At 40.2% G+C, this 21,427-nt stretch overlaps 1 protein-coding gene across 3 annotated transcripts; it reads right to left on the reverse strand.

Moving 5' to 3' along the window:
* Window positions 1-160: 160 nt before the first annotated feature.
* Window positions 161-13,990, reverse strand: agbl5 (ATP/GTP binding protein like 5). 3 transcript variants are annotated; one of them, XM_023347370.1, is made up of 17 exons: window positions 13,904-13,990; window positions 12,334-12,621; window positions 12,081-12,252; window positions 11,773-11,939; window positions 10,410-10,587; window positions 10,126-10,304; window positions 8,678-9,212; window positions 8,397-8,566; window positions 8,077-8,212; window positions 7,440-7,651; window positions 7,141-7,349; window positions 5,701-5,880; window positions 2,366-2,508; window positions 2,202-2,254; window positions 1,894-2,069; window positions 1,024-1,160; window positions 161-911 (listed from the first exon to the last, which is right to left on the reverse strand). In XM_023347370.1, the coding sequence occupies exons 2-17, from the start codon at window positions 12,546-12,548 to the stop codon at window positions 876-878; spliced, it is 2,898 nt and encodes a 965-aa protein (XP_023203138.1). In that variant the 5' UTR covers window positions 12,549-12,621; window positions 13,904-13,990; the 3' UTR covers window positions 161-875. The 3 variants fall into 3 exon arrangements, with proteins under 3 accessions (XP_023203138.1, XP_014328083.1, XP_023203139.1); XM_014472597.2 differs by having other exon boundaries at window positions 7,141-7,352; XM_023347371.1 differs by lacking the exons at window positions 161-911; window positions 1,024-1,160; window positions 1,894-2,069; window positions 2,202-2,254 and having other exon boundaries at window positions 2,421-2,508; window positions 5,530-5,880; window positions 7,141-7,352.
* Window positions 13,991-21,427: the final 7,437 nt, after the last annotated feature.

Below are 21,427 nucleotides of genomic sequence, written 5' to 3' on the forward strand. Positions count from 1 at the left end.
TTCCCCATTCTTCACGACTTAACGTTTTTGTATTAAACAATTTTTCTTGCTCTTCTAATAAAATTTCCTAAGAAACTTCAACTTATTTCATTTGCGATAAGCTTTAATAACACGACATTCACGTGTGTATATGGAAAACAACAGTGAGAAATTCTGGAGATTATTTGTATATAAAAATCATATGACCGAATGTTTATTAAAAGGACCATTGCTACAAAAAAACAAGTCCACACGAGGGAAATATAATTTTACCAACACCACAGCGAAACACACATTACTCAATACAGTCCATTTCATAACAGTTGTCGATTTCATTCATGTTTTATAGAATGATGTTTGAGAAGGTGCTGTTGTGCTCAGTTTTGGAAAAAAAAAAAAAAAAAAAAAAACCAAAAACGATACAAGTTAAATAAACACAGCAATGCATAACTGTACAGGTCAGAGCATATTTAAACGTTGCTGGCAAGACAAAATAAGACTAAAATAAAATATGAAATACAGTGATGGGAGCTGAAGTGTTAAAGGGATCTTTCAAGTTTTCTTTCTTCAGCAGCTTAAAAAATCTGAAGGCATCATTTATGCCACAGCTGCTGTTAGTCACGAGGAAAGGCACTTAATCCTCAGTTGCTCAGTGATTGTAATGCACCCTTGTTAATGCTGCTCAGCTACTGGAAAAGGTCAACAAAACGGCTGTATTGCACGTTAAACACTAGAAAAAGACGCTGTCGCTTCTTAGTCTAAATGTTGGTAAATATATATATATTTTTAAACAGGAATGTAGGCTCAAAGTTGGCAAAAAAAACCCACTGTACTTTAATTGCAAGTTGGTGGAGTTTCTGGGCTTCTCCCCACAAGGTCACTGTCTCACACGTTCATCACCTCTGGCACGGCACAACGGGCCTCTCCTCAGCCTTTACAGGAAAAGACTTGTGAGGTTTTCAATGTAGACGCCCTTTTATTTTGAACATTTATTTTTTCTTTTCTTTTTTTTCTTTACCTGAATCTTAACATGTAGCTTCTCACCTGTTCTCCAGTTTCATCCATCTCTGCTGTGGTCTCTGCGATAGCTTCTGTTTTGTAGTTTGGACTCTTGTCTCCGTTCTTCACCAGCAGCGTTGCAGAGGCCAGCTGGATCCCGTCGCCATCTTTCTTCGACAAACCTGTACGGCCAGAAAACTTAATATTTTCGTCTACGATTTGACTAAGGGATTAAAAACGTCAATGGAAAGTATTTATACCCATTAAACCTTTTCACCACATAATACATTTTAGAGTGATTTGTAGGGATTACATGAGGAAATTCATGAAAGTAAAAGAAAGAAAGGGTTTACAGGGGCAGTAGCCCAGGGCCACAAGTTTTGGGGTAGATGCCCAAAAATTGTATTTTTTTTAATGTGTACTGTGCATGTTCACACTGAAGTCATGGGCTCATTTTGCATGTGGTGTTTTATTAAAATATTGTTGGATTATTAACTGAAACTAACACTCAAATATTTAAAAATAAACATTTTTTGGGGGGCCAACATGGACACATCTGCCACATGTTTAAACCAGCCATCCATCAATTCATACCTGCAAATATGTAGACCTATTTATTAGTGTTTTGTTCTGTAATTCAAATGAGTAACTGTTTCTTTTGGGGTTTTTTGGGACACGCCACCAAAACTGGTTTAATCAGAGGCCCTTAATCTTCTAAACCCTGTTTACTGTTTACCAGCTTTTCACACCCACAGATTGGAGTTGGGACTTTTTTTTGTGTGTCAAAATAGCTCGAGCTCAGACTAAAGACTTTTGTAAGACACTTCCATCTTCAGGCTTTGAAATGGATCTTTAGGCAAATGGAAGGAATTTGGATAATTTCAAAAAACGAATTCAAAAAGTGGGTATACATGCCTGTTATGGCCATATGTCGGTGGATCCCAGGAGGTCTGAGCAGCTTAAACACTGTAAAGGAAGACACCTCCTTGTCTCCAGACAAGGTGGGCGACGTATTAAGGAGTGGGAAAGTAACGTCAGCCGACACCGCTCGACGAATCGGGATGCGGCTTCCGTGCAACTGAGGCTCGCACCTATGCAGGCGAGAGAGAAATTACTAAAACAAAAAAAAAGAAATAGTATCTATAATTCTTTTTTAAGCTAACTAATCTCCACGTAACTTCTTTGTGGCTGAAAATCCCAATTGACGAAAAGGCTGGACTTACTTGCTGAATTTGATGGACGACAAGATATGTTCAGGCCCCGCGACTTTAGATTTCTGTGACAGATCGACACATTAAGATGTCATAAGTCGAGTCTGGAACCTAACGCTGCAAGTAGACTTTTTTTTTGCAGTTCCTCCTCACTTTGAGGGTCTACGTAAGCTAACCTCTCTACAGGCGTCTGCTGGGTGATGAGAGCCCGCAAAGCCTCGGCGGCCTCGGCCTGGCCGCCCGGCGCGCGCGTGCAGAGGCATTCTGGGCCAGCTACTTGGACTGGCTCCATAAAGCTTAAGATCTGAGTAGCTGATACCTGTCAACAACAGGAAGGCACATGAGTACATAGACATCTTCTGCACAACACTTAAAAGAAAACATGTTCAATCTCTATAGCTATTAGCACTCTATATCACAGCTAGCTTCTAAAGTTAGCTTATTTTATTATTCTATAATAAAAGAGAGATCAGAGGACTCAACACAATCGCTTCGTAGGGAGACGCTTTTTTTTTATTCCAGAAGTCAAACAGTGAGGCGGTAAAAGACAGCAGCACAGTCAAGAAAGATATTAACCAATCGTTACAAGGACAAAACACACATCTGTTTGGTGAAGGAGGTTAGCACCACATTGAGGAAAACGGCACGATTCTCACAGAGAGTATAAAGCATAAACATCTAAGTAACTACGCACCTAAAGCGGCTTTCCTCGTTTCAAATAAAAAGGTGGGCGCACATTAATGTTGAACCAAGTCGGACAAAGACATCAAAATTCACAGTGAGAGTAAAGTACGACCACAGTATGCTAATCTCGTTCGTTACTCGACGCACCGAGTCAGCAAGTAGTGTTGGTCGAACACTAGAAAACGGCTACATGAAAATAATTTGCTTAGAGATTTGAAGGGAGCATTAAATGAGACTTTTGTTCGTTCCCCAAACACCAACCTGCTTCTACTTGTTTGCTTCATTTGCTCTTCAAAAGCTGAACCTTTGCTTCAAGTCATTTACAGATAAGGACTAATCTTGCTTTTCAAACAGTTTACAACAAAGGAAGGCACGCTAGAACTACAGTGGCTCACAGCACAGGACCAGATGGCAGCGTCAGCCAAGCCAGGTCAGAAACTACTTTGATCCAAATCAACCCATCAATGTTTCTGCTAATAAACCCGTCTAATATCACAGACACTCCATCTTGGCACCAAACTAAAACACACACCACCTCTAGCTACTAGGAGGATGACACGTAAAACCAAAGTGCAGACGATCACTGTATTTATTCCACAACTGAATAAAGACGTTTATATATGTAAAAAAAAAATTTTTTTTGAAAATGGTCATCGCTTATGGTTTTTCTAGCTGCTAAAAATATAGAAACTTTAACCAGTGGCGGCCTGCGGTGTCCTGTTTACACCAAAAAACATTGTAAAGGCTTGAATAAATAATTACCCATATATTTTATTTACAACTAATACTGACATCTTATAGCAAATATGTGAAACTTGATTTTTTTATTATTTTTTTTTATTACTGAATGTTGGCATCACCTGCTTACTTTCAAGCAACTGTATGATTGCACCACTTATGAGGAATTCAGCCAGTGACTGTCTGGATGAGGATTTTGGCATTAGGCTACTCAGTCAACATCATGTCACGACCCGTTTGGGTCCCACACCGGAATGACACAGCTTTGAGATAAATAGGAAAACAAATAATCACTGAACTGCTTACACATATGAATACATATATATATATATATAGCTCATTTTTAAATCAAATTCTGATAAAATAGACACTCAAGAGAATCCTAAAATATACTATAAACCAATTGCAAATGACTGTTAGGAGGCAGCCTGCACTTGTTTTATATATAAATAAGCACTAAAATGCAACAGGAAAAGTTCAGTCTAACAGAAAAATAATAATGCTACAGTTATAAGTCCAACATGGGAACATCTCTGATCTCTGAGTGGCAATGAGGAACTCCCTTTAAAACCCGACAGGAAGTATGAATAAAGAAAATAGAAACTGCTCTTAAAAATGTAAATTACATTAATTTCTTGTAGCTTATTACTTCTTTATAAAGTGAATATTACCATATTAGAATTTCAACATTTACATTTACTGACAAAGGGACAAAAAGAGAAAAGTTAAGCACCACGACAAGCACCCATAAGGAATGGTCCGGTTTGGACATAATCTGGTACCCATGGAGACCAGGTATGGGTTATGTCAAGAATTTAATTAGCAATGAAAGGTTTTAAGAAGTTACATCTTCAAAACAACATAAACTTCCCACCATACCATTCCTACTGTTCCGAATCCTTTTAATGTAATCCATTCCTTACAACAAAGAAAGTCAGTTTTTTAGAACACCGTGACAACCATTACACTTATCAAGGTAAAGCTCTGATTTTGAAAAGAACAATTGGTAGCCCAGCTAACCAATAAGCTAATAGCTTGTTACACTGCCAGTGTTACTCTTAAAAGATAAAAGTAAAAAAAGGATAAACTTTTCTACAATAAGCTAAAGCAACTTCAGGACTACGGTACGACTAAATTTAAATGTTTATGTAATCACCACTGTAGCCAACTATACTTGCCTGTGTGTTGCAACCTGTGGCTTATAAGCAAGTACAGCTTATATTTGTGTACATTGTTTTTCTTTTCAATAGTTTGGAAATTACAGTACTGAGAAGCATAATGTTAAAACAATGTCTGACTTGGAAAACATGCTGGCATGTCAAGTTGATATAAATCAATGGAAAAACAACCGCATTTATGGAGCAAACGTTCAGATATTTTGCCTTCAGAAATGGAGAAAAAAGTGTTTTTTTTTTCTCAAGGTAATCATATATTTTACTGGCCATGCCCAGCATAGATGTCTGAACACACCCACAAATTGTGTCATCCCACATCAGCTTCAATAAAAGCGCCTGACCTCCTGTAAACCGAACATGCGCTCTCTGTAACAGAAAGCACTCAAAACACCTTCTCTCACTGTTTTGACCTTCGTGTACTCTTACATCTGCCTGTAACGCTCTACACTTTGTGCCCGCCTTTTCTCCTTGAAAGTCAAAGCATCGCTGATCTGAACGTGGACCCAAACCACATCTAAACCAGACCGTTCCTTCAGGGTGTTTAACATTGTTTTTGTCAGTGTGTCTATATGCACTGTTGACATTCCAAAACTTCCACAACGGAATGCAGTCGGCACTGATGTGCCTACAAAACTAGCACCGTCGATGTTTTAGCACGCAGAAACGCACACACAAAGTTTTTATACAGAACTTGACACACTTTGTGGTTTGCCATTCACACATAGACACACGCTCAGTCTCACTGGGTGGGGTAGGTCAGATTTAGTCCGAGTTCGGCCCCGTTGGGGAGCTGGTGGCGGGCGGCAGGCTCTGGAGGAGCAGTGGGCTCAGTTTGGAGAGCAAGCCGGGTCGAGGCAAAGCCTGGAAGGAGGGGAGCAAGGTGGACAGGCGGGGAGGCTGAAGGGTGTACAGACCTGTTATATTGACCGGAGTCGGTAGAGGACAAGAACTTGCCGCGCACACAGAGGAAGAGGAGGAGGACGACGACGAGGAAGGGGGCGAGTGAAGGTGGCGGGGGGGTTTGTGGCTGTTGCTGGGAGACCGGAGAACAGAACGACTGTGGGAGGGACGTCTCTTCTCCTGAGGCTTAGAGTCTGAGGAGAGAGAAAGAGGAAGAAAGAGAGAGAGAGACACGCACGTACACCCGGCTCAGAAACATGCAGGGAACTGTGCGCGCACACACAGAGGTAAAATGGTTTCCAAGTTTTCTACTTGAAGACGGGTGGGGGGGAGGGGGGCGTTGTAAATGATGGAAAAGAAAGAGAGGAGATGAAATCTGGATAATCACAAGAACGGGGTCTCTGCGGGTTTCACCAGCTCAAATTTAAGGCCTTGTTAAGACAATTATGAGTCAAAGTTAAGACCTGTACCACAACAGAAATGTACAAAAGAAAACTGCACCACGTTGTAGTAGTGCCAAGGTTTTTTCACAAAATGCACGTAACATCGTACGGGTTGTCCAGCAGCATCCAGCCAACTGGCGATAAATTTACACTTTCAAATAACAGACGCAAAAGAAGCTAGCTTCCTAGCTAAAAAGGGGTACATTAACAGCTAGTCAACGGTAGACCCAACCGCCTAACGTCAGAACAGAATGACAATCTCTGCGTGGAACTAAGACGTTTGCTTTGAGAGAAAAGACTATCGAGAAAAATAAACTACCTAGATTATATGATATTAATTAGTTCTGCCACAACAAAATTTAAGACTTGATAAATTTATTTAAGGCCAACTTACAAATTTTTCAAACAAATTTAAGACATTTTAAGGCCTCCTTAATTTTAGATAAATGAATTTAAGATTTTTTTAAGGATGCATGGACACCCTGAATAAATATCTTCATTGTGATATTCAAAGACAAAGTTGCCGTTTTGTGTTCTAATTTGTTTGAATGTATGAAATAAAAGTATTTTGCATAGGTAAGATTGGGGCTATGAACTTGGGAAAGGGGCCCTTGTAAATAAGCATGTATGCTGATTTTAAATAAATCTGACTGTAAAGGTTTTCGAGACGCAGGAGAAAAAAAAGCAAAAATAATTCTTTCTCCAAAGTGAATAATTAAATATCCTTACCCGCTTATAGAAACCAAAACTATGGAATCCAAATGCAACCATTTTTTTCTAAAACATATTTTCTTCCTCTCAATAATCCTGGATGAAGAAAAACAACATAATAACTTCAAAAACAATGTGAAGGAAAACATTTAAAATGACTCATTGGAGATTAATGGTAGGACTTAAAAATCCACCAAGCACATCAAGCAGAAATGAGCAGAAGAAAAGGGATGAACACATGAGACGGAGTTTATGAGGTAAAATCCCCTCCAGTGACACGGCGAGGCAACATCAACTTACCTTTGACTGGTCCGAGTGACTTGTTGCCTCCACGTCCACCGGCGTGTGTGCTGTAATGATGTGCGTGATGCCGGGGCGGCGGGGTGCAGCCGAAGGTGAAGCTCGGAGAGCTTTGGATTTTTGGAGAGGGAGTCTTGCTGCTGCTGCTGCTCTGGCTGTTGTAGCGAACGCGGCCATTCGTGTTTTCTGATGTTGACCCAGACAGAAAGCTGCTGGAGATCGGGACAAACAAACAAACCGGTTGGCCCAACTGTTATCCGGAAGCAGGGACAATAAAAAGTCTTACGGAGAGGACTCACTTGTTGAAACTTTTCGGTGGCGACACCTTGCTGCCGCTGCTTTGTACTTTGGGGAGAGCGTGGATTTGCGTGTTGAGGCCTTTGGTGTTGCGGACGTGCTTGAGGATCCAGGCTCGGAGGTTGGTGAGGCAGGAGTGCTCGGACAGCACCAGGCGAGGCCACGGGTTGGACTCCGCCATGTCCAGGGCAGAGATGGCCACGGCACGGCCCACCTGGTGCACATCAACAAGAATCATAGAGAACCAAACAGCTATGAACAACAGTGCCTTAAAAAAGTTTACAAGGAGTACGTTCTATGTAAAAAGAAAAAAAAAGTCAACATTGTGAAATGGAGAGCAAACCAGTGACAAAAATGGTCAGTATGTCAGCTATGATGACCACAGACATATGAGGATAACCTAAGCTAGTCCTGCAATAAAATTCATTACAAAGAAAAATTGATTTATTTTTGGATCACTAACACACGAGTCTGCTTTAATCCAAGCGGTTTCATTAGTGGTGAGGATGTATGTTATGTAGGGTACAGTTAAAGAAGACTAAGTACGCATGCATGTCACATGCACAGTTTTGAAATGAAGACTTCTTTTCAACGGAATACGTTGGAAGTTGTCAATACTTTTGCAATGTTTCTTCCTACCTGCTCAAATATCTCTGGAGTGTATTTGGGAGGAAACGACGAGGGTGGAGGCGGAGTCGCCCGGCCGTTGTCGTGGCAGGCGGATGGCATGGAGTTCATGGTTTTTCCTGTGTTATAGTTGCACTCCAAAGTATAACTGATGATCACCAAAAAGAGAGAGAAGTGATTAATACCATGTCTGTTAAAAGAAATGCATCAGCAGGTTAATTTCAGCAAGACTACGATAAAGCTTGTCATCGCCACTCGACTAAAAGTCGCTGTGCCATCTACAGTAACAGTGAAAATAAAGTGTTGCACTGATACATTTGAAGAAGAGTAACCTGTGAAGCACTCCTATCGCCTTGTGGACAGCCACACGACCGCTGCCTTCTTTAGACTGACCGTCCCGCTTGTCCCGCGCGTACATGTTTTTTTCGGAGAAGTTACAGCCCAGGAAGTCAAAGTGGGCAGAGTTGATGGCGATCAGCCTGGGATACAGCATGTTCTCCACCTGGAGAGAAAGAATCAACAAAGGGGAAATGAAGCACAGGCTTATTTGACAAAAAAATTTCTTTTTTGTGTGTGTGACAAAAATAGTACAAATGGACAATGATCCTCCTACCTGCTGGTTCTCGTCAGGCAGGTTATTTCCATACATGAAGCATCCCCGTTTGGAGGCGTGGCCATGTAGGTCCACGTAATAGGCCACGCCTCCCTCCTGTGGTGGCACCAACTCGCTTTGCTCCTCCTCCGGATCGGCTCGGTCCCCGGTTCCGGACGCTACCTTCTCCAAGGAGTCGGCGGAGCAGTTCTGGTCCCCTTTCCCCAACTCCGCAGGGCTCCAGCTGTTCTCCTCCATCACCATGGAAACCTCGGCCGGCGGGGGAGAGCTCCCGCCTTTCTCCGCGTTCCGCTGGTTCAAGCTGATCTCCAGCGGCGTCAGGGGAGGGGACTGGTGCTGGTTTGCCGGCTTGTTGTTCAGAGGGGTGGGCTGCGTCTTGAGCGTGCCCATGCAGTGTGCGGTTGGTTGTGTGGTGTGTAAGCGGTTGTGTGTGTGGTGGTACAGCAGTAAAGCTTTAGCTGCATAGATGGAAGGGTGGAGTTCAGGGTTGGGGTTCAGGTACTGTCTGTTAAGGTTCACTCCTCTGGAGTCAGTTCTGTGGGGGGAGAAAAAACCCCAACAAAACAAAAAAAACATTAGTGCCTCGCAAAAGTATTCACAACCACAAACCGTCAAAGTTGATGAGAAATTGATGGAACTAAATAAACAGCAATCTTTGAGACAAAGGCAATGCCCCGAAACAGCCAGCCAGAACTGGTTTCACACTGTTTAGATCAAAGCATCTTTGTTTGTCGAGTGGCCTAATCAAAGTTCAGGCTTAAATACAATTAAGAAGCTGTGGCGAGACTTAAAAATTTAGGTTAAAAATTGTGAAGAATGGGGAATGAAATTCAGTACCCAGCTGGGGAAAGTTGGTGGGAATTTATCCCAAAGAGTTGGTGATGTTACTAAACACTGCAAAGACACAAAATCTTATTAGGTGTTTTTGATCCAGTTTCTAGTTAAAATATCTTAGTACACTTGAAATAAAGCAAAACTAACGTACACATAACCTTGCAGAATGACATAAGAGCTTGATTTAAGTCAATAGTTCCTTAATATCAATGGAAAAGCGCTGGCAGAAAGTTATAAGTGAAATAATCTGTCAGTGGAACTAGTACTTTTTCATCAAAATTAAGGAACTATTGACTAAAAATAAGCTCCAAGATCATGTTGAAAAAGTACCTGTAAGTCAATTTGTATGTTATTTCAAGATATTTGCACTAGAAAGCAGACCAAATATTCTTGGTAAGATTTTATCTTTTTGCAGTGAAGAAAATTGTGGTTCTAGAATGTATTAATTCAGATCAAACTAATCACAGAAGAATGTCACACTTTTTTGAAAACTCTTGCAAAAAAGCACTAGTTTGTGTTGGTCTATCACAAAGAAACCCATTGAGGTTTATGGTTGTAATGTGGCAAAATGTGAAGACGTTCCAGGGGCACGGATGCATTTGTTGAATCGTCACCTGTAGTGTCCTCGGACCACGCCGTCTGGGTTCAGAATGGGAATGAGCTTGAACACGAACATGCTGCGCAGCATGTGCGCACGCGGGTCGTCTCGCCGCAGAATGAAGTTGAGGAAACCGTTGAACACGAACGAGGACGGCGTTTCTCCGGGGTGCACGCGGCTGCTGAGGAAAAACACCTGCAGGAGCAAACCACCAGGTCGGGATGAGCTCCGCTCCCGCTCCCGTTGCAAGAACACGCCAGACCAGAGCTCTGGCGCGCTAACCAAAGCTGAAAACATTACCTTCTTGTCCGGGAAGCGATGCGGCCTGGGGGTGTTGGTGTCAGGAAACAGCTTGGGTAGACGGGTTTCTCTCTCATCCCACATGCCGGCGCAGTTGGTCACAGTGAGGAGGTCCACCCTGTTGCCGTCTAGAGAGTTGCACAGCAATTCCCTGTGATAGTACACAGTGCCCGGTGCGCTGAAAACAAGACAAAGGAGGACAAAAGAAATGCTGCTAATAATTCAGCCACGAAGTTGGCGACCCACACCTTCTTCAAGTTAAACAAAATTGGTGTCAAACGTTTGTTGGAGCAAAAATTTCAGTTTGTGCTGTTATAATTTTTAAGATTTTACAAAAATAAAAGCTTCCTGATGTCACCAGAGATCAACCTCCATATGAACAAAAAACTAAATAAGGGCTGCAACTAATGACTATTCTAGTAAACAAAACTTACTAGAATAAGTTGTCGATTATTCTGACAACTAAATCGGGTAAATAAAAAATTTTAAAAATTGCCACATTCTGCAGATTTTTCATTTAACCCCTTCAGCATTTTTTATACAATGTTAGGAATACATTAAAGATGCAAATAAGAACAATTCACTTCCTTTTTAAAATAAGAAAATCAACCTTTTATTGCCAAGAAGCTATAACATAGCATTCACTTAGTGAATTAGGACTAGGTGAAGTTAAAACTATGCCACAAATTTGCAGATAAAGGTGTTTTTTTTATCTTAAATGCAATATTTACAGATATTGCATATAAGATAAAAATATCTTAAATACAAGATATTGCATTTTTTAAGATATACATAGTAGAGTTTTGGCTTAAGCCTTAAGTGATGATCTTGAATATGCTGGTTTTTCAGTCTGTATTCTCCAGTTAATGATTAATTGATTACTAAAACATATTTACAGACAAACGTGTTCCTATCCTAAATGCTAAATGTATGTATTTTGTACAGTATTGGCTGACTTGATAATCTGAATATGCTGGGGATTGTATTCAGCAAATAGCATTGTTTGGAGTCTGCATACTCCAGTTAATGATTAATCGATTACTAAATTAGTTGACAATTATTTCAATAATTCTATTCATCGCGATTCATCGGATTGTTTCGGCCCTAAACAAAATGGATAAAAATTCATTTTGCTCTGTTTGTGCAGCTAAAATCTTTGTAGCACATTTAGCTGTTTCTGTAAATGTGGTGGGGGGTAAAGAGGTCTCGTGACCTTTGATGATGTCTGGAAACATTTATTAATATCTTTAAAATAATAGCATCACAAACAAAACATTTTTTCTGCACCAATTTTGCTTGATTTAAAGAAGGCGGAGGTGAGAAGGGGTGGTAGTGACTTCAGGTGTTCCCTGTTCGTCTTCACCTGCTCGGACTGAGCTGAGCAGCGTTGGGGTAGCTCTCGTCCAGCTGCTGCAGCATCTCCTGGCACTCGCTGTAAGAGAACGGGTAGCAGAAGGAGAAGTAGGTGGTTGTTCCTCGCACATCCAGCAGCCGGTGAGTGAAAGACAGAATGAACTGGTTGTTTACAGTCTGTGAGGAAGCGAAACAGAGAGAGAGAGAGAGAGAGAGAGAGAGGCATATTTTTTAGCAGGATAATAAAAGGCCGACTACCTCTTTCCTAGATTGTCACACCGACAGCCTCACAGCAGGACGCGGCGGGTGCGCTCATACCTCCACTGTGGGTCTGTCGCGGATTCTCTCCCAGCGGTTTTTGACCGGTAAGGTGCGAACGAAGGGAGCCATTCCCTGGCTGTAAAGCTTCCGCTGATTGTTCATGTTCATCACGTTGATCTTCAGCAGTCTCCCGGGCATGGCACCGCGCACGCTGAAGTAAAACCAAGATCTGGAAACGACGCATCACAAACGTCAAGACAGCAAGTCGCCACACGACGATGAAGACGCATTTTTATTGACGACAGCTCACCTGTTTCCGTTCTCATACTCTGTGCCAGCACAGTCTGGCTGGGTCCACACGTTGAACTCGTAGTCGGGGGTGAGGTGCAGCCCTGAGGGGGAACTTCCAACTTGGGCTCCATCGGACACAGGGCTTGAGATGCCCTTCTCTACTTTCTCCACTCGGGCCAGGTTCCCAGAGTCAAACCTGGAGCTAAACACGATGTTCCCAAAGCGGACCTCCATGCCTATGAACACAGTTCTCTTTCTGCACTCAGGCCGATTGTTAAGTGCCAGTCAGATATCTGACACTGACAACCTATAAAAAAGATGAAAAATCTGGGTACAAAACATGCCACGTCTCCTAGATTTCACAACAACAACGATTCAACTTTAGATTCTTAACAGTATTTCTGTGACTGAATGCTCCTCCTGCTAAATTATTGGAATGAATAATACAAATTTGGTTGATTACACTATAAAAAAACAAAACAAACACCAGTGCAAGATAAATTTAGGGTAGGGCTGAGCGATGAATTGATTTTATCAATGACTCAAATTTTCTCTTTTTGAGGATTTTATTATTTTTTTTCCACCAGCGCACTTTTTGGATTTCCACCCAAAAACTGCCATCTTGTTTCACAAGAATGTTTTACGGGTTCTATTTGTTTTGACTATGAATTCAGATCAACTCACAAAAGAAATTATGTAAATAAAACCAGTTCTTAAAATACATTTTCTGTCATTTGTATTTTTTTTTTAAGAAAAAATGTGAGGGAAAAAAATCTATTAAAATCAGAAACAAAATTTGGTATAAACATACTAGAGATTTCATTTTTAAGTGCAAGTTTATTTGTTTAGTACGCTTTCACGTGGCCTCCATATTCTCCATACCTCAATTTAAAAGCGTAAGACGGGAGAGACAAACAAGTCCAATTAGTATTGGGCATTGGTTTCAATTCAAACATACTCGACCTCCAACCGTGAAGCGAGTTTCATAAGAGAAGTGGAAAGTACACTACACGCTAAAATATTTAACAGAATATATTAAAGCCCTCCGGTCGGCACATAACAGCGCCGCTCCGTGGTCGCTCAGAAAACTACAGCAGTGTCTAGAACAAACAGGGCGCAGTCTATTCTTTAAACGCGCGCACAAAACGTTTGCTTTCTCTTCAGCGATGGCTGCTTTGTTGTCAACTCTAACAACCCGAATGCAGCCGCGTACGTGACGATACGGCCACAGACGGCCTTGTTTAGGTTTAGGATTAACAACGTTACCAGCTGACTGACCCAGTGGAGTAAAAGGTGGCGTCAAGCAACAGCCTTTAAAACCCAAACGACGTGCCGTCCACATTATCTAAACAACTGTGTGAGCTCGCAGCACAATAACGTTCCGAGCAGCAGCAGTCGCCGTTAATGATATATGTCAGCTAGCAGGATTTCTCGAAGCTACCGAGGCTAACCTAGCAACCAGCCTGGCAGCAACTGCTCGGGAAACATGTACCGTTTTCGCATAAATTGTTCCTTTCTGACCGCGCATGTTCACCACAATTATTCTCCAACGGATCCCATTACGCGAATAAACAGCGTGTCGGTCTCACCGGGCTATTTTTGGTCGATGTCCATTTTTGTTGTCACCGTCCGTTCTAACCCTCAATACATCATTATCTGTGCTGCGTTCAGGTTCCTCCGGAGAAAACACAGCCTGCCTCGGATTTTCTGTGTCGCTGGAGGCTGGAATCCCGATTGCCTAAAACGCTGCGTCTCCCCAAAATAATAATAATAATAATAATAATAATAATAATAATAATAATAATAATAATAATAATAATAATAATAATAAACACAAACCTAATAAAATGCAGTCATTAGCAAAGATAAACACGCAATCGATATAAACGATTAATAAAATCGTAAATAACTTAAACGAGCGGACTCAAAGGTTTCAGTTCTCTTTAACTGAGGGTTAAAAAAATATATATTTTTTGTGATTTAGGTGCCATGTGATTTTTCTTCTATTTTGTGCTTAAGCTCGTACGTAAACACACTCGTCATATTCAAGCCCAATATGAGAACAACGTACAATAATAATAAACACAAACAGACTCTGTAATCTGACATTTTTACTAGTTACCTGCTGGGTTCGGTTTTCAAATTTGAAAACTATTTGTAAGATATCAGAATGATTTGATTTTATAATTATTTAGTTCTCTGATTAGTCGATTACAAAACATTTCAAGAATGATCTTACGATGGTGTATATTTAAAGGTAAATGAACCGAAACACTGCCACCTAGTGCCCACAATTACCCAAAGTGTCTTCATCCACCTTTGCACTAAATCAGGGGTCTTCACAAATCCCTACATCACACAGAAACAAATTTATACATCCTATTTTTGCAAAAGTGTTCTTATTTTAAAAAACAAGACAAGAATTAAAATAATAGATTTAAAAAAAAAATGACAACACTTCACCTGGAGCAGATATTTATCAAACATTACACCCAATCCATGTAAAGCCATGAATTTTCTGAACTGCTAAGAAGTTTTCTGCTCCTCTATTAAGGTTATTAAGAAGTCTAGTTACAAGCAGGCGATTTTAGCGGTTTCAAAAGGTTAAATGGAAACCTGTTAGTCAAGTCAAGATTTATTTATATGGCACATCTACAACAACCTCAGCTGACCAAAGTGTTTCACAACAATCACAACATCACAGGTAGATAAATAATAAAGGAAAAAATAAAATAAAATTAAGTTTGATAAAAAAAATAATAAGACAATTATAAAATTCGCAGAAAATAACAAAAACTACTAATACGAATGAAAACCAAGACGTACTCAAAATAAAAAAAAACATCGCTGCCTAATGCGTAACTTACAAAGCTGTTAAACATATAAAAGTTAATCTAATCTACTTTTATGATCACCTGCACCAGCCAATAAAAAAAATGTGCTACAGTTCCTCTGATCTGCTTCATAACTCATAATAAAAGCTGGTTTTATTACAAACTAAGAGAGGGAAGTGATTCTTGATGTAACTCTAAATCTTTACCTGTTTGGTAAAGGATCTGTCGCTGCATGCGACTTCCATTTCATGCAAATCCCATATTTGATTTACCTTCGTTCCCTGCTTGTTGTCGGGATGTAAAACAGTCTTCCAGAACTTTCTCCAGGATTTGGTAATTTATGCAGCACCCAGCCTCGCAGCAATTCAAAAGGAGATCGTCTTTTGTTTGCAGCTGTAATGAACTTAGATTTGTACCCATTTTTGTTTCATTCTGGATGTAAATGAACTTGACAATCAGACGTTCAATTTGACGTCAGTTTGCACAGGTAATGTAAGTAAGAAGTCTGTCAGTCCTTGTCTGGATTTTTGTAGGATAGATTCAGACTGTTTCTTTGTTGCATATTTATTTATTTTTATTATCAATTTGCAGACACAAATATGGAATGTGGTTACATTTGTTCTGAAGTGTGTTATTTAAGGTTTGGCTAATATTTCAGCTTCCCTCTAATTTCTTCAGATTTAATCCGGTCGTATTGTTTCGTCTTTTAGAAAATCACGTTATACTTTCTTCTGATCTCTGCTTACTGCTTTAGTTGACTTAAGATATAAATCACCTTTTTGCCGCATTTCACTCTCACAGCAAACCAACTCAAGCTGATTTTTCTTTGATCACTCATTGGTGATCAGTGGCTCAATAACTGAAAAATCTACATAGATGTTACCATTCATTAAATAGATGAAAGCTAAAACTTCCCACCATTTTCAGCTGATTTATCCATCAACCATCACTACGCATTTATTCAAGTTTCTTACTTAGAAACAAATCAAATAATGGTTTGATTTGAAGTTGAGATAATTCTTAAAAAAAAAAAAAGATTAATTGTAGAAAAAATACTTTTAGTGAACATAAGTTGTTTCCTGTGTTTTTGTCTCTCTCATATTTGCAGGTGTTACATTATGCTGGAGGCCTCTTGGGCTGATGAGAAGAAGCAGCTTGAAAGATGAGTGATAACCACTTTCAAGAGTTTAATCAGCGTATTATTAGACAGCTTAATAAATTATTTCCTAACTAACAATACTCCTTTTGGACTAATTCTCTTCGGTTTAATGTGTGATTTTCACCCACCGCACAGAGTTCACCTTTCTGAAAACGGGAGTTTTAATTACTTTGCCAGAAATATAGTCCCCTGGGGTCAAAGGTCAATTATGCCCGTCTTCTTGGCTGTAACTCATCAGGTTACCTACAGTATTTGGCATGTGAACCTGCCTGCTTCAGAAATAAACACAGAACAATGTGGGTAATTGGTTATTTCTTCAAATGTGCTCTTCTCAAGTGTTTGTCACTATGTATTGTAGTGTTTTTTAAAGTCAATTTAATAGCTAAATTCAGAAACTGATTGCCAGTTTTCTTCCTCCATAAAGTCTTCACAGAAGAATTTCTTTCCTAATCCGGAGATTGCGTAATAAACCCAACGTTGGTAATGACCTAGCCTCTCGAAAATCTTCCACAGGCATCCAGCTAGGTCAAAAGACCTGATGTTCCTGAGCGGAAGACCCATTCATCCATTATCTGGACATGGTTATCCTTGAGGGGGTTGGTCAATGGGAAAGGTTGCCAGTCCATCGCAGGACTGGAAGATGCTGTTGTCCCCTTTTGAAGGCTTCAACTACTAAACAGAAATGTACTGGCTGTTACTAACATTCCTTAAGAGTCTCGCTCAGTCAAAGTCTGTCTCCTTTTGATTATAGGTATGCTGAAACTTCTTGAACTGTATTAACTTCCTTTAAAGGTCTGATGTTTACCTGAAAGGACTCACCTTCAGTCAAACTAATCGATGTTCCTTGAACCCTGAGCGAACCCACTCCTCTTGTGAGATGCAACTTATTCCCCTTACACAGACATTTCTGTTCCTCTGCAGGAAGGTATTCTCCCACCTTGTTTTGTCTTCCTCACAGACAACACACATGACATTCCCTGAAGGTTTGTGGCTTCGTTGGGACAAATGTGATATTTCCACCACAAGAGGGCAATGAAGCCTTTCTGCTCAGTCGTAGCGGCATTTAGTCCAAACACACATTGTTCAAGGACTTGTCACTTTGGTGACAGTGAGAAACTGGTGTGGTTTAGAGGTGTTGGAGAACCTTTATGTTCATGGATCTTGTTACAAATACATTCTGGGCTTGGAAGTACGAAAAATGGGGTTGATTTAGATTGATTCCAACAATCTGCTGTTAAATGTTAATGTTAAATGATGACATAATCTTGCTATTTTTTGCTTTTGCATAACTGATATGTTATAATTGTTAATGTTTTTAGTTTTGTTTTTGTGCAGCACGTTGTGATCCGTCTTTAAAAGCGCAGTATAAATAAAATTTCTTTAAAGAATACACACATCGTTATTCTTTGATTTTCCTGGAAGCATGTTGATGATGCTAATTGCTTGCTGAACTCTTTGAGCCTTTTTGTTGCATGCAGTTTTTTTTCACGAGCTTTATTCTCTAGTTTTCTGAAATTAATTCCAGCCTGAACTCAAATACCACTGGGATCCCCACACTTTTAAAAGTACCGTTGGAATTTCATTAATAAAAACTATTTTTGTCATTATTTTTGTGGTTGAAGCTATGTAAATTTAACAACTAAAATAAACACACCAACTAGCAAAATACTTGCTAATCATTAAGATCATGTACCGTCTCATGTTTGTCCTCTCACGTTAAAATGAAGCAAAAAAAAAGAAAGAAAAGAAAATCAAGTTGTGATTAAGGCACTACAAAAGTAACAAAATGTTGATATTTATTCTTTTAAGGTCACTTGTTTCTGACAAACACAGCTAAAATGTGCCATTCATTGGGGTTAAGAGGCTTAACTAGTTAGAAAGATTCACCTTAGCGTTAGCGCTGTTACTTAAACTTAAATCCTTGCTCCAAAATGACACATTGGTTTGTTTTCACACAACCGTTGTAAAAGTTCCAGCCTTCCTGTTATCTGAACAAGAGAGATTAGCTAACATTTGACTGAAACAACATGAATAATTCTTATCAATTCTTATCAAGACGAAATAAAGTGGCTAACGTTGGTGTAATTTAACCGCTAGTGACTTTTGCCCTTACACACCATTATGTTTAATTAATTTCTTCTAATGATTAATAATTAATATGCTCAAAAATGAATTTTTAAAGGGTATTAGTAATATCAACGCCCAACTAGAGCGATAGCATAACAGAATTAATGGGTCTGGATTAAGATTAGCCGCGTCATGGATTCTGCCACATTTAATCTTAAGCAAGAAGTTTTGATCATTTACAAAAATAAGCATCAAACTTCATGCATCTGATTTGATTGTGTATTGATTCTGTCCTCATTGTAGGATTCTCCTGATTCTTTCTGTGCTGTGTCCTTCTTTGATGTAATGTAGTTCAATTATTTACAGTTACAATTTTTTTTTTTATACACTCAAATTGTTGAAATTTACATTTAAATGCTAGTCGACATTGAAGCATTTGTTCCCTGATTTGTCACCTTCAACTGTAATCATTCTAAAAAAAAAATACAAAAACAGTTTTGCAATTTGGATAGCCAAACCAAGCTGGCTATTGTTCTCTTTATTGTGCGTTATGAATGCGCAGTACGTTTCATTAGGAGGAGATTTGTGCCAGACGAGACGCGTTGATACCCCGCCATAGGGAGCAGCCTCATAACATGGCCTAGTTAAAGGGTTCCTGTTGTTTGCATCCCAAGTTGGTCAAAATTTCCCAAGATGAGGCTTGTAAGCGAGTGTATGTTGTTGCTAAGGAACTGTTCCTCCTGCGTCCCCCAGTAGGGGGGTTTCTTTATGAATATCATTACATATCCCCATTCAGAGGAGGCGAGACACCTTTATCCCTAGCAGAACATGTATATCAGTAGTAGTCTGAGCATTCGCTGACAAATTCAGCTGCAATCCAAAGTAACGGCTCAGAGGAGATGCCTCGGTGTTTAGTGAGACTTTCTTAAAAGTTTTAGTTTTGATCTAAATGCCACTGATTCCAGATCATAACCAGCTGATATTTTACAGAAGAGGCTCAGTCATATTTGCCTCCGATTAATCATGGAAAACATTAGGACTTCATCCAGAGGTGTATCCACAGGAGGGCCAGTCTGGGCCATGGGGGACCCCTAAAGTTGCGGCCTCTCTTCGTCCTACCGTGTGCTCTCTGTGTGGGGCGGGGGCTCCGGGCGTGGCCTCCTGTCGTCCTGCTGGGCCTCCATCTGCTGTGGAGGTGCTTAGGTCCTCCGATTGATGGCAAGACAATGAGTTTATGACACGTGTGGCGGTGAGTGACAGAGGGTCCCATCCCAGCCGGGCCTCCACGACGACGACTAACCTCCCATTTGTAGTCGGCTCTGTGCCAGGGCTAATGGGAGGAGTGATCCTCCTGCAGTCGAATGGGACTTGTAGTTTACAGCTGGATGGTAATTTAGGACAAGGAGCTAATCTCTCTGGCTTCTGTCCTGAGAGTCTTTGTGAAGGAAGCAGCACATAGAGCAGCCTTTCAGTGTTCGGCTCAGATTGAAAACAACGATGAGCAGTGAAACCCACCATCAGTGTAAACCAGCGCTAATAGTTGCTCTGCTGCCCGAGAGTCTATTGTTCCCCTTTTCAGGGATGAATCATGAAGCCTTGTAAGCCGGTTTCTGAATCATCCCAGTTGACCCAGCAGGACTGCCTTCACACACCTGTCAACACGCTGTTTCCCTCCACTTTGGTGGGCCCGGGTTAAAAAGAAATCGCTTCCTTCATCTCCTGCTTCTCTTCTCCTTGCTGAAAACAGGGATGATAAAAGCTGGAGTTTCACATCTGAGCGACTGCAACAATGCTGCCGCACCTTCAAAGGGGAAGATGGCACATTGAGAGATGACAGGCTGTTGATGTGAAAGTGTTGTCTTCTTCCTGGGTGAGATCAGAGGAGGCCCGGTAGACGCTCAGCAGTCTGATCTGACCAGTGTGGCGGGAGAGAATCGTCAATCCCTTTCACCACCTGTGTGCGTCTATCAGTTTGTCTTGCTGAGATTTATCACAATGCAAGTGCAAAAGAGTCAAGCTGTTTTCCTCAATAGTGAATATGACGCTACTTTTCGGTGAGTGTCAAACAAACCCTTAGAACTTAACTAATTTGGTGTAACGATTTGCATCTGTTTGCATGGATGTTACTTGTATTTATTTCTGAGTACAAATTGTGTAACAAGTGATATACAACAGCAGTAGCTCAGCGGATTTCTCCCTCCAGAAAGGTGGAGGGGGACATCGAGCCAGACCAGATGTAGTTTCAATAAAAAGTAATAAATATGTAAATAAAAGCAAACTAATTAATAAATCAATTTTTCTCTATTCATTTATCCCAGCTTACATGGCTACATTTTAAAAAAAGAGCTGCTTTAGGATTAAGAAAGAAAGCATTAGGTAAAAAAAAAAAGCACTTTTGAAATCAGATTAAACAATGTGGCATGTAAATTGTTTCCATGACAACTTGATACAGAAGTTCAGAAGCTCTGCTTGCTAACAACCTTGGCATTAGCGGAGTGAGTCGCTAAGCTAGCTATTGCGGCAACCTTAATTCTTGTTTCCACACTTTCTCAACCACAACTGTTATGACACTTCATAACCTTTACTAAGTTTTATATTGATTGAAAATATGAATAATTTTTAACATATCAGCCATATTGTTCCCTGCACACAACAAGGGACATGAGCTAACTCTTTTCAAAACGTTTCAGTGGGTAGCTAATGTTGATAGAATTGAACATTCTATCAACTACTGAACATTTGCAAAGTAATTTACTTGATCAAAATGGAAGTAATAGGATTAACCTAATGTTGAATACCTTCTAAAATTAGTGTTATATCTTTGCATAGAGGATTTCAGAGGCAGAATATTTAGCTCCTTCTTTTAGAAATCAAACACTGGTGAATATGATGCTTAGAGCCTTGACTGGGTTAATATTTTTATATTTCAGAAGCCAAAATCTAACAGTTATTTACACATTTGTTACTTCCACAGTAACAGCTTATTCAGGGAGACAAGAAGGCTTTGGATCCATCTTCAGCCTTTTTCTCTGACGAGCTCTTGGCAACTTTCT

Source organism: Xiphophorus maculatus, chromosome 15, assembly GCF_002775205.1.
Source record: "Xiphophorus maculatus strain JP 163 A chromosome 15, X_maculatus-5.0-male, whole genome shotgun sequence".
Lineage (NCBI taxonomy): Eukaryota > Metazoa > Chordata > Actinopteri > Cyprinodontiformes > Poeciliidae > Xiphophorus > Xiphophorus maculatus.